Below are 13438 nucleotides of genomic sequence, written 5' to 3'. Positions count from 1 at the left end.
AATCTCAGCATAATTTCAGCTGCACATCACTCTGAACACAACATCTGGATATAAAAAAACAAACAAGGCCATGGCACCATAATGCTGTGGGCAAGGACGAGGTATTTTTTTTTTTATTTTTCTTGCAGTGACAGAGAAGCTGGTTGGAGTTGATGTGAAAATGGATGTTGCTGTGGTCCTCACCATGACGACAGACGTTATAAAATCCCACCAGTGTCGTCAGTCTTGGTATTAGTTGCTTGAAATCAATGTGATAAAGTTCAGTGCCTGTACAAAACCCAATGAAGGAGAATCTTTCATATCTGAACTGTTTCCAGGCCAGAGTCCATGAATTAATCACCAAACTAAACATTTTCAGCTGTTCACTCTGAGGTATTATTTCAACCTGCGAGCCGATTGTTTCTAAATTCTTAAAGTACTTAAAATAACTCATTTTGTTTCACTTTACATTTTAGTTTTTTGTTGTTTTACAGCATTCTTGCGTTGCAGTATGCTGCATCTCAAAGAAAGCTCCACCTTTCTGCACAACTTAATGCCAACACAGTGTAGGACTGATCTGCTGATTATTTTTTAACTGGTTAATAAATAAACTGCAGCTCAGTTACCCTCGAAGGCGGAGCTAGGTCCAACCAGGCGTTTTGCACAGCTGAATGGTTGCCATGGAGATTAAAGCATTTCTCAAACATGCATGAAAGAATCAAGGCAACGCTCCAGAAATGTTTTTGATGTGGGAATAACATCAACACATAATTTAAAGCCAGAAGGGGTTGATTTTCTACAATACTGTCCCTTTAACAGGAGATTTTCTTTCACAGAATTTCAACCAGGTGAAGCTAAAACTGCCACTTGAGGAGATTTGGGTCTAACATTTTTACAGGCAAAGGGTCTTTTTTAACTCAGATGCAAAATGTTTTTATTCTTTGAACAGTTTTGGCTTAATTACTGCTCCGGCTGTTGTTGCTCTTTCAGGAAATGGCCTTTCTTTGAGTCCATGCAGTCCAGCTAACGATTAATCACTTACTAAATTAGTTGGTGATCATTTTAATAATCAACTCATCCCAATTAATAGTTTGAGCCCTTATCCCCACCGCAGCATGAAGCCACCACCGTGCCCAGCCCAGGCAGCGACATCCATCTGAACCCAGAGGCAGCTCTCAAGTGCCGACTGCGCTGAAACCGTCCCCTCTCCCCCCGTTACACGCCGACTCCTCGTGTTCATGCTCGTTATCTTGATTTAATTCTGGATGAATAATTGATCAGAGACCTAATCCTGGAAATCACTGTTGCCATGGCAGCGGCTCACATTTTCCAAGAGACGTCAGATGCTTCACAGTTCCCCAGCTGGTAGGAGGAGAGGCCCGGGATCACAGGCAGCTACCTTTCTGTCTGTGTGTGTCTGTCTGTCTGCGAGAGGGAAAACATCCGGTAAAACAACAACGGGGGCCGCCGACTCTGACAGATCAGACGGGGGCCCCTGTCTGTCAGCGCTCTCCCCGGGGGACTTGCGGGTGACAGCGGAGAAGAAAGCGGCGGGCCTGCGGGGTTTTGGGAGGAGAGAACAGAAAGAAGGCGTACCAACCTCACACTGCTTGCGCCAAATGTCTATGTTCTTGCGCTGCGCTTTTGAGAAATGGTCCCATGCCTTTTGCCTGGTGGCGGCCGTGAAAATGGCGGTGATCTGCTCGACTTCGAGGTGAACAGGGAAGAGGAACGGGGGGAGGAGGAGGAGGAGGGAGTCAAGACAAAATAAGCCGTTTATGTAGCACTGCAGCTCTGACTAGAGGCTCCTGCACCCAAACAGAGGAGAGACCGTGAACACACACTCACCATGCTGGACCTGGGTTTAGCCCTTCCTCACAATCTGTGGTTCATTTCAAGTCAATTAGCAGAGAAACAATGACAGCTGCTCTCCAAAGCGGGGCTGTGTTGTGTACTTATGAGTGGTCAGTATGCTACTTGTTTACAGGAGTCTGAGTGACCAGAACAAAGGCCAATAAAGTTATGCAAATTCTGAACCATGATCTCTGTGGCTGCGTTTCTTTTACAAGTGTACTCGAAATTTTGATGATTTTACTGCTAAAGTCGTAAAAACACAATTTTGCATTTATAGTTTTTCCATTAAAATAGAAAATGCAATTAAAATCATACGTGAATAATGTAATAAGTCATTAAACACCAAAAGAATCATCCTCCTACCACTTCCTGTCATCTTCTTTGTCATTTCCACCAGTAGTAACATCCACTTGTTGTTACTACTTGTTGATCAAGTGACTCACGAAAGACGAAAAAAGTGTTTCCGTGTCATTTTTTACAAAATACATTAATTTCAATATGGCCGAAAAATCCCCGTCATTCTAGCGCAAAAGCCTTTTATCAAAAAACACATTTTGTTTGTTTGTTGTTGTTTTTTCCAAAATTGCCGCAATTGCCGAAATTAAGCAAATTTATTTTCATAATTCCAGTTTGTGTAATTAAACGATCAATGGAAACGCAACTTGTGACTTTTCTGACTACTCAGAAATACTTCACGTAAAATAAATGCCAATTTCGCAAAAGTCTGGTTTATTTTACGATGATTCCCTAAAATCACGTCTTTGTTTTACTGGATTCAGTCTCACAGAGATAAAGACTCAGAATTTTATTTGTGTTTAGAAACCACGCAAAATGGATTTTGTAATCAAACTGGTTATCAGACGGATAAGTTGGTTACAAGGACGTCAGCAGGGATAATCAGCAGAATATATGCTAATGTTTGACATTTCTTTCTGTTCTTTCATTGTGTACAAATGTTCAGAATTGTTTTATTGAGGTTTAGGACCAGATTTAAAAATACTTTATTTACACCTAAGGGAAGTTAAATGTTGTAAGACATTTCATCTATCGTCAAAGAGTCACTTTGGGAGCCATGATGAAGGATCTCTAATAGACGTCCGTCTCGCAACGAGTGTTTAGAGGCCTCTGACTGAAGACTGTCATGACTAACAGCTCAATTTCTGGACAGAAGAGAAAATATTTTACAGAAACATGTCCTGGGTGACACTATCAGCATTTGCTTTTGCCTTTCCTCTTTAAATCTCTGCCTGGTTGTTTGATTATGAAGCTGGGCGGATCGATGTCAGAGAAATGATATTTGCCCATTACAGTCTATGAGAGACATGGTTTGAATTTCTTTAAGCCTCTTTTTCAGTTCCTCTGGGGTTTGGGAGTGATACAGCCCTTGTGTTATTTCAACTTTTAAGACACTAAACAGTGTTTTTACTTTTTTTTTTTACATTTGTAAAAAAGTAAAAAGAAAGAAAAAGAGCAAAACTCCTTCCAGCTGCACAGAATCCAAAACCAGAGGGAATAAATTATGACATAAATGAAGGATAATAATGTTTGAGGAAAAACTTTATTTAAGAGGAAATCCTCTTCTTTGTTGAGAGGGTTGTTACTGCAGAGGCTAGAGGAAGCTAAATAGGTTCCAAAAAGTGAATAATTGTGTTTTAAAAAGCCAACGACCTTCATCATGATTTTATTTTATGACAGACATTCCTGTCCAAACAACATAGGGTATTAAAACAGAGTTTTAAAAACAGTTTTAGTCAGTATAAAGCAGGTTTTTGTTTCTTCAGCACTTTTTATACATTAAAATAAAGTATGAAATAAATTAAACTTTGTAGCTGGGTGTATTTTTAGGCTTTGGTTTTAGTATGAAATGTAAAAAAGTGAAAACATCTCTGGTTGATATTTGTATGTAAGCAGCACTTCAAATATTGCTGAGTTAGTTAACATTTTTGGTTTTTATGAAGTGAAACTGCACAATTACAAATAAGACGTCTTACAATTTAATGTCCTATGATGTTAAAATAGGCAGATATATTTTGACGGTTAAAAAATTCAAAAGCTTTTCAGGGAAAAAATAATTGGATCCGTGTTGGTCCTTATTTAAACGAGTCCTTACCAACCATATTATAAACTCTTAAATAAATTATAATACTAATGCTTTAGAAATGAAGCTGAAACCAGAATTATTCACACACCCGCCAATAAAGTAGCCGTTTCATTTGACTGGTAAACATTTTGCAGCGGTCCAACCAGGGTCCTGACCTGAGTTTGTGTTTGCTGCTAACGGTTAGCGTGACAAAAATAAATGGTAAAAATATCAGAGGAAAAACATATAAAGCTGGTCAGTAGTTGCTTTAATGCCAATAAAAATATTTTTGCTGATTTATAATTGTATGTTTAGACCAAAAGTAGCAAGGAATATGAATCATGTTTTGTCTTATCAGGGATGAAATAATAAAGTAATTGTAAATGTGTGTCATGTGATGAACAGGTCTCTCTCCTGCTGGGTGCTCAGTACTTACATTAAAGCAGACTCACTTCCTTCAAGACTGACAAGGCAACATTTATCCCAGAATGGAAAGACAACGTTTAGATTCTCGTCACGAATTTCAGCCCGTAAATGATTCGCCCTGCTCCCCCTTTGCTGTGTTTCAGCTCATTTTCCAATGCCTTTCTGTGTGGAGAAGATTTTCAGACACAGACTCTGGTTACCATGTCAACGATAAGGATGGTTTTAACTCAGTTTCCTCTCAGATGAAGTGGATGCAAACGAAACTGGTTACTTTCACATTAGATAGGTAAGTAACAGTATTCTTCCATTCTGTGTAAAAATGTTGCCTTTAAAGTTTTGCTCTCACATTTGCTGTTACTGAACATTTCTGTGTAAACATAAAAAAATCAAGACATTTCAAAGAGCGTAATCAATGTTATCTCTTATGTGAATCTACACAAAGACCGTAAAAAAATATTTAAAAAACAACCAAACATTGGCAGCACTGTACTTACCCCAATGTTCTTTCTTCCACCCACCATTCAAACACAGGAACATGAAAAGTAAACTGATGACACTATTTTTCATTCCAAGTATCTGCCTTGGTTACTGTACAGGATGTAGCATTTAATCAAACAAAACAGGACCTACCGTCTAAGGTGAGCATCGTGTGGCTCAGTACTTCACGGGAAGTGCTACTCATGATATTTGTTAAGCTGGCTAACATTTTGGTACAAAAGCCTTCACAACTTCTCAATCATCTTTGCACCAGAAGTTTGGGTAACATTGGAAATAATGACAGAAAGAACTGAGAATGCTACATGCGGCTAACCGTTAGCTCATGCTAATGAAGCTAGGGCTAGATTCAGGGAAGTCTTGATTATATTATTTCATCTCTGTCACTCTGCAGATGGGAATGGGTAAATCTACTGTGAAAACAGATACTCTAAAGAGGATTTTTAAATCAGAATACAGGTGAGACAGCGAAGACTGAACATGAGTAGCTGCTGGAGTCACACAGATGGGCAGCTACGTAGAAACGGTTTGCGTCGCTTTCTATCAAAACTCAGTATAATCTTAACGTGTTTGAATCTTGTAACAAAGTTGCTCTGGTGACTCAACCAGAGATGCTACCACCGTTAGCCAGCCGGTGACCAGAAGGTGACCCGACTCGCTTTGAACCCAAACCAAGTAGGTTTTCCAAAAACAGAGCTGGTAAGTACCAAAGAGTCCTCACTCGGTGGAAAGTATTGACTTATTTGACCTTAATGAGAAAATATAATGAAATTCTACCTTGTAATTTTGAGCTGATAGTATTTATACAGAAATAAGTAAAATACAATTTATAAGTAATTATAATTTTATAAAATCAACATATTAATATACCAGATTAAAGAGTGGTAAAAACCCTCCCCTTGTTCTATGCTTCGCTTCGTTCAGAGGGTCTGGGCTATGGTGGGCTCTCTGCTTCTGAGAAATTAATGCTTCTTGGAGGCGTGGACTGCGCTGCAGCTTCAATTTTACCCAATCGCTAACGTTTGTTTGTGACGTATGTAATCGATCAGATCAACGCTGTACAGCTTACCGGAAATTGCCTGCGGTAAACAGTTTCCACGGCGAAGAGGGAAGAGCCGAGCTGAACGAGGAGGCTCTTAATGTTAACTAAATATTTGGAAACTCAAATAAATATACGAAATAAATACTAAATATCTGGCGGTCCTCTGTAGCTGAACTTCGAGTTTTCCCAAATGATGGAAGTAAAAACTCAAGCTCTGTAAAGCATGTGAAATCAGGACTTTGAGCTGATGATGACAAAGCGATGTTGAACTTGGTTTGCTCCACGCTGGATAATCTATGACAACAGAAACTCCAGAACATGCAGCCTGTCTCTGGCGGCTCCGTGTTCTGGACCTTTCCGCTGCCCGGGCGTGGAAAGGTCAGGACGTCGTCGCGCCGCTGCCTCTGAAACTCCTGTGCGACTGACCCTCATCGCCGCAGCGCGGTGAGCTCCAGATAACGCGCCTGATGGGGAGACGGATGAAAGAGCGTTGTCATGGAGACAGGGCCGAGATGCTCGCAGAGTAAATGAATCAAATCGAGAACGGGCTCCAAAGCCGATGTGCTGGAAATGTCTTTACGGCGTGCACCTCGGTAATCTGTTGCGGCACCACGCCCTGCAGCAGAGAACAACTCCGCTGCACCCGTAGGGAACGGAGATGAGCTGACAGGAGTTTCACTACGGATTCAATAACTCAAAGTCAGCAGGAATATATTACTGTGTTGAAAGTTCTTACAAATCCTAATCGCCTCAACTCAAGATGAAAGTGAATCCCTCCTGGATCGTCTTTCTTGTTCTCGTCAACATACTGACAGGAAGTCATCCGTCTGGCTTACCTTAATGGCTGCACAGCTCGCCGGTGCTTTACCTCATTCAACCATCAGCCTGAAAAGGTTCTCTCACCGTGACTGCATCGCATTTAAAAAGCTCACTTACATTGCGTCAGTATGGCCATCAGGGCGTTCTTAAAGATCTCCTTGGCTCGCTCCATCTCCTCCTCGTGGAGAGCCTTCTCGCTCATCAGCCGGCGAACGTGGCTGTTCGCCGACTGGATCATGGAGTAGAAGTGGTTGGCGGTCCGCCGGTTGACCTCGCCGCGGTCGATCCAGGTGAAGAGCACCGCCGTGGCCTCGCTGAACTTGTTGTCTTCTGTGGAAACAGCGAAGAACAGTTCGACCGGATCTAGAAAGTTGACCACTGTGGGGTTTGGATTGATTTTTTACTTTTTTTGCTCCCCTTTGTTATTCCAGTGATTCCTGATGTTTTTAATGAATCCCTCTTTGGAGACATTTTTATTGGTTGTGTTTCCATTATAAATGTGTGCAGTGTTTTGCTGATATTTTGCTAATTTTGAAGCAACACAATTTCACAATTGTGGAGTTCCTGTTACGATCAAAGTCGCACGTGGAGAAGTTCGCTCACTCGAGAAAATATTAAAAAAACATCACATTCAGGATGCATTACTACCCCATTACCATTACTACTATTCTCATTCTTAACTACTTTGTTAAATTGTGCCTCATCTCTTAACAATGAAATGTTGAGTATTTCCTTAAAGCTCCACTTCATCGGAGGTTTAACTCTCAGCCTGGCTAAACAAACCCAACCTCAGGAAGTGATTGATAAAATCCCTCTCTGTATCCCCTCACTGCTCGCTGCTCTATGAACCGCCGCCTCTCACCAAAAGTCATTTTGGTGATTTTTCAACTTCCTAACCCACAATCAGCCTCAGCTGCAGAGAGCCGAGTCTCCGCACGCCTCCGTCTCCGGCTTTCTTCCTCCCCATTTGAATAATAATTGAAGGATGCCACAGAGCGGCTGAAGACCGCAGAACAGAGTGAATTAGACGGCGCTTAATGAGCTCAATACCCAGCGCAACACAACCTGTAAGAAGACACTTTCCAGTGGCTCTGATAAAGGCCCATTCATTCCCAGCAGCAGATTACAGTCACATTACAGCGCGCAACAATGAGACGCAGCTGAACGGAGGACGAGCGACGGGAGAATGGAAATTTATTTCCCCTGCTGTCTGACGGGAAGAATGAATTGAAAAGGGTTATTCAGAGAGAAAACATGCTTGTTTATTTAGGTATTACAGGACGGGAGGAGTGGAGAAAAAAAACTGCACACAGGCTCAGATTACGGAGAAGCAAATATTAACAGATCAAAGCAGCGGGCTGCTGCTTCTCAGGAGATATAGGAAAGAAACCTGGAGCAGAAAACAAGGGAAATCTTACCCTTAATTTTACTGTTATGATTGGTAGTATTTCTGTTTTGTATGTCGTTTGTAGTTTGATTTATTGCTTCTGAATTACAACGTTCAATTTTAGGATAAAAACCTTTCTTTTCTTTTTTTTTTTTTCCAACAGTAGCCATGTGTCAGCTTCATTAACAGTGTTTTTCAAAGTGGTGGTGGGAAAAACGAAAAACTACCAAAATAAAGAAAAATTTATAAAAATATCTTTATATAATTTTTAATTTTAATATATTTTTTTATAAATTCAAATCATTATAAAATATAAGTCAAGATAACTTATTGAAATGTTATTCACCGTGCTCATGTTTCTTATTGGTTGTCAAATTTATCAGGCTGCTTAGCCTCTCAATCTAGCAAAGCTAGCAAGCGCAAAACTTTTTATTAGAATTTTTATCATAGAATCTAATCTGTTTTACAATCATTATTATAAAATATAAGTTAAAATAACATAGAAATGTTATTCGCCATGCTCATCTGATTGGCTGCAAAATGTGTCAAACTGCTCAGCTCCTCAAACTAGCACAGCTAGCAAGCGCAAAATGGAAACATTTTTGTCAAGAAAAAGCCTGAAGGAACCTTCCAGAAGCCTCGCTGTGGAAAACACTGGTAAACAGAAAAACATGGCCAACTAATATCAAAAGTATTTATGCTAAACAAATGTAATAATGTTTTAACATAGAAAAAATGTGAGGACAAACATTCTACAAGTGAATGTTTCTCTGCATATTTTGTAGCATTGTCTGTGGGCTAGCCAGAAGCTAATGCTGTTTGAGGGGGCATGGCAGGGAAAAGTTTGGGAACTTCTGTCTATCACATTTCATTCATTAATTATTCAACTTAAGAGAATGTTATTCAGTTCAGCTGAACCCCATCAATGCTCTTTAAACACCGTCTCTTTAAGAACGTCATGGTAACTCTGTGTTTGAGCGTCATCTGACGGAACGGTTGGGCGTTAAATTGTACGTCGCTGGCTTGGTCTTTTCTTTTGATTTAAGTTCTTCTTTCCCCTCTGACTGGCTGGTGTTTATTCCTTCAGTGAGTGTTAAGGCTGGTCATTTGGGAACACCAACAACACACACAGGCTCCAATAACCAGTCTACACAAAATAACAACGTTGACTACAACAAATTGCTGAGTTTTCTGGTTGACGCATCATTTAAAACCATGTAATGGTTCTTCATAGCTGCAGCTCTCTACAGGGAGTCCTTGGGGCAGAATCGTCCCCGTTGTCTGCCAGCTCTCCACTCAGTACCTCATCCATAGAAAACACTCTCCAATGTATTTGCTCTGTCGCTTTAACAAAAGGATAATGTAGAGAGAACAACATGGCTAAATATAGCAGGGATGGGAAAAGGAACAAGCAGACTGCAGAGTTCTCCTTCTGTAGCATCGCTGCTGGAATGGATGAGCATCAACCGGTCTGGACCAGTACGCTTTGGCACGTGTTCGACGGTATTTTCCTGGTTTTGTTTTGTTGTTGATGTATAGACATATTCAGTACACAGAGGAGATTCTAAAGTATTTTCAGATTCTCCATTATTTTATATCTATTTAGACACATTGGGTTGATATGAACTACTGTTTGTCTAGTAATTATTGCATTGCTGTAAATTCAAAATGCTATGGGCCGTCAGTGCTGACAAAACTCTTTGTCACAGAAAAGCCAAAGACAAACTCCGCCTTCAGGAAGTCATCACAACATGGCTGGTCTATTAACCCTCTAACAGCGTTTCTACCAGGGTTGCCCTGAGAAGTAGCTCCTGTAATGAGCTCTGCTGATGTGCTGTGATGAGGCGTTTGCTAATTGCTGCTGGCTAGTCTGAAGGAGCTGAGTGCGGGAGGGGTGCTGTGTCACGTGGAAGCTCAGAAGTACGGAAACTGCAGCTCGGAGGAGGAGCTTTGTCTTGGAAGGCGGGGCTTGGTCCACCCAGGCGTTTTCCACAGCTGAATAGTTGCCATGGGCAATTAAAGGGTTTCTCAAACATGCATTAAGGAATCAAAGCAACACTCCAGGAATGTTTTTGATGAGGGAATAATGTTATAAAGCTAAAAAAGTCTACTTTACATGACACTGCACTTTGATACTGTAGAAAATTAGCTCTTTAACCTAAAACTATTTCTGCATTTGAAGTCTGGGGTGTGAACTCCAGACGTTTTCATACACTTCCTAGCATTACTGCTAAAGTGTGCTAGGGTATGGGAAAATATGGTAGATGCAGAGAGGCTTTCTACAGTAGAGTCAGTAAATTATCCTGCTATAGTTACATTTATTATCGCGTCAAACGACAACACAGGGTGGTACATAAAGCTGGGTTCGCCACATGTTTAAGGAGAAACTAATGATCACTGTATAATAAATAATTAGTGGATTGATTTTCAATGAGATTGAATTAAACTAAATGACCTAACTGGTTCCAGCCCAGCCCGTTTTCCAGGAACCCAGAGAGGAGACGATGTCTCCTCCCTGCAGATACGCAGCCGCTCTCGTTCCGGGGAAAGATAGACTTCCGCCCCGGCCGAGCGGAGGATACATAACGGAGGAGGAGCGGTGACCTTCACACTCCCCCACAAACAATCGCTCATCCTCGGCTTCTCACTCCGCTCCTCATTCAGCTCCTCATTCAGCTCACTCCCACGCTGTTTCTTCTGCAGCCTCCCGTCGTGCAGAGGAAGCAGGTGAAACATTTAGAAGCAGGATGGAGGGGAAAGAGGAAACAAGAGAAGCGACCCCTTCATCTATTCGTACTCATAATCCAGACCGACACAGTGGTCATTTTGTCCCACATCCATTTAGTTTTGCTTTCTTCAACATCAAGGTTTTGACTTTTTTGATATACTTGCAAGATAAGCTTGGCTTTACACAAAAAATCTGTCATTTCCAGTTAAAAAGCTTTTTTTTCCCCTAAACAAAATACTGGTAAAATTGGTTTACAAACTTTCCTTTAAGGAATCGATTTATTCTTTAACACCTCAATCCTCGTTTGACAGGTACAGGCCTTCCTGATTTTGAGATGAATTTATTCAAAGTGAAACCAGATGTGAGGAAAAAAGCAGGGAAAAGGCCCTATACCACACTCTGAAAATTGGAAACACATTTTGGCACCGGCTTGTTCTGCGATTTGTCGACCCGACAGATGAGAGCACAAACTCCGCTCTCATCTGTTCGTGATGAATATTGAGGATTCAAATGTCAAGAACGGCGCACAAAGTGCAGAGGAAGGAAAAAAAACCTGGAAGAGTCTGGAAAATGGTGAACCTATGAAATAAACAACGTTTGGGAACCCTGTAATCAGGCTGATGAGTTCAGATTTTCATTCTTCCACATCAAAAAACACATGTATACAAATCAAATCCAGTTGCCTTCCATTGACTTGATGGTAATCTGTCATTTTTGTGCAATTCACATGATTTAACAAGCAGATTAACCTGATTCGCCTTTACACAAACACACTCGTTTGTACCGGTTTCCACAAACGGGGCAAAGATCGATAATTGTTCAGCCTCTTAAAAGATTCATCTGCCTTTGGCATTACACCCAGCAGGTGGTCTGAACAGCAGGTTATACAACACAAACATGTAAACCTGTGCGTCATCTTTAAGGAGCTTTACGTGATTCTGGACTAAAATGGCACTGTATCCAGAACGCCTCCAGATTTGACTCCTGCTGAAGCAAATCACCAATGACGACGTTTCCTTCACTCACGTGCTCCCTGGAAATAAAACAAGCTACCTTGGCCTTTAGCACCAAGCAGGACGACGTTTAGCTGTGAATCTACCGTCACTGGTCCCGTTCCTCTTAGCGTGACCAACCTTTCAGTTTCTCCGCCAGCAGCGCCGCCTCGTGTTCAGAGTAGTGCACGATGGGGGGAGGAGACGGCGGACGCAGGCGGTCTTCGTGAATTTTTCGCCGGTGCCTTTCCTCCCTGGCCAGCAGGCGCTGCTTGCACTCCCACTCGTACAAATCGTCCCTGGCCTGAGCGAAGTCCACGTGGATCCTCCCGGAGTCCTTCTTGTCCGTGCTGGAGCCGATGCGCATCCGATATCCTGAACGAGAAACGGCGAAGCGCGGTTAACTCTCATGATAGGTTGAGTCCTCCGTACAGCAGGCTCTTGGGATCTGGCATGATCTGCCTACGTTTTCTGCCACAAAAACTGGAGTTAAACGACTCTGGAGACATTTGATAGACTGACTACGTTCCTAACCCAGTTAGAGATATTGCCGATGATCAACAGAGTCAGAAGTAATATTACAGTGGATGCTCCGGAGTCAGGCGACATCAAAATATCACAAATAGCTATAAGTAAGTACAACCTGGGTTTATTTAGTCCCATTAACAAAATCAAAAATATAAAATATGAGCTTTTTGCTCACCTGACAGATAAATAGCCTTGTCAATCATGAACTCCTCGCTGAAACGGATGTGGCAGAAGTTCTTCTTGCTCTTGCGGATGGCGATGATCTCCCCACACTGGTCGAACACCTCCCTGATGATGTCCTCCGTGGCGTTCTCAGGCAGGCCTCCCACAAACACCGTCTTACAGCCGGGGGGCCGCTCCCGCGTCGACGGAGGGGGCAGATCTGAGGTCACCAGCACAGGCGTCATTACGCCGCAGTCTAATCGTTTTCTAAACTGGGACAAATCTGCAACTTATGAGACCATATTTAGGCTTTACTTGATACGTCTATCGATATTCTGGTAGTTATTGCTGCATCAGGTTAATCTGCTTTGGAACTCCTTTTTAAGAAACGACCGTCCTCCAGAGAACGGGCTGACGGGTTCTTACTGGGGTTCTGAGGGAACAGAGTGCAGGTCTTGCAGTGGATAATCTCCTTGATGACAGGCACGTCGGGGGGAATGGGTGGAGGCGGGACCAGGCTGATGCCTCCCATCATGGGGTTGATTGGTGCAATAAGGCCCAGTCCGGGGTCGAATCTCGGGATGCACAGAGACTCTGTAGGACAGACAGCAGAACAACAACAAACAACACAGACTGTTTGAGATCAGCAAGACGAAACAGTTTTACACCATTAAATTAATCGAAGGCAATATTTCATCGGATATGATTTTTTAAGATTTACCTAGAGTTTGCACAAGATTGCAACACATTACGAGCGTCAAACATGCGTCTTCAAGTTTGACTCGTGTTCACTTTGAATGCAGACGATTGACATTTTGCTCTACACCTAATGCTTTCCACCTTCATGTTGGAATGGCCTAGTCAAAGCTCAGGCCTAAACATGTTTGGAAGAATATAATTTAATGGTCTTCTCGTATTAATTCAGTGATGTCCAGGGGCCAAAAAC

The 13438-nt window shown here is 41.9% G+C and overlaps 1 protein-coding gene across 2 annotated transcripts in view; it reads right to left on the bottom strand.

Moving 5' to 3' along the window:
* The window catches only part of enox1 (ecto-NOX disulfide-thiol exchanger 1), an 87034-nt gene that overhangs the window by 11239 nt on the left and 62357 nt on the right, over positions 1-13438 (bottom strand). For both annotated transcript variants that reach the window (XM_015005867.2, XM_088011666.1), the window contains 5 exons: positions 12919-13086; positions 12506-12712; positions 11944-12177; positions 6813-7025; positions 1580-1686 (listed from right to left, as the gene is read on the bottom strand). In XM_015005867.2, the coding sequence (XP_014861353.2) occupies positions 1580-1686; positions 6813-7025; positions 11944-12177; positions 12506-12712; positions 12919-13086 (929 nt within the window). The remainder of the gene's footprint in view (positions 1-1579; positions 1687-6812; positions 7026-11943; positions 12178-12505; positions 12713-12918; positions 13087-13438) is intronic.

Source organism: Poecilia mexicana, unplaced genomic scaffold (assembly GCF_051168715.1).
Source record: "Poecilia mexicana isolate PSO_F unplaced genomic scaffold, ASM5116871v1 scaffold_2, whole genome shotgun sequence".
In the NCBI taxonomy this organism is placed as follows: Eukaryota; Metazoa; Chordata; class Actinopteri; order Cyprinodontiformes; family Poeciliidae; genus Poecilia; species Poecilia mexicana.
The sequence above is the reverse complement of the archived record's forward strand: the minus strand, read 5'-3'. Positions and strand labels throughout refer to the sequence as shown.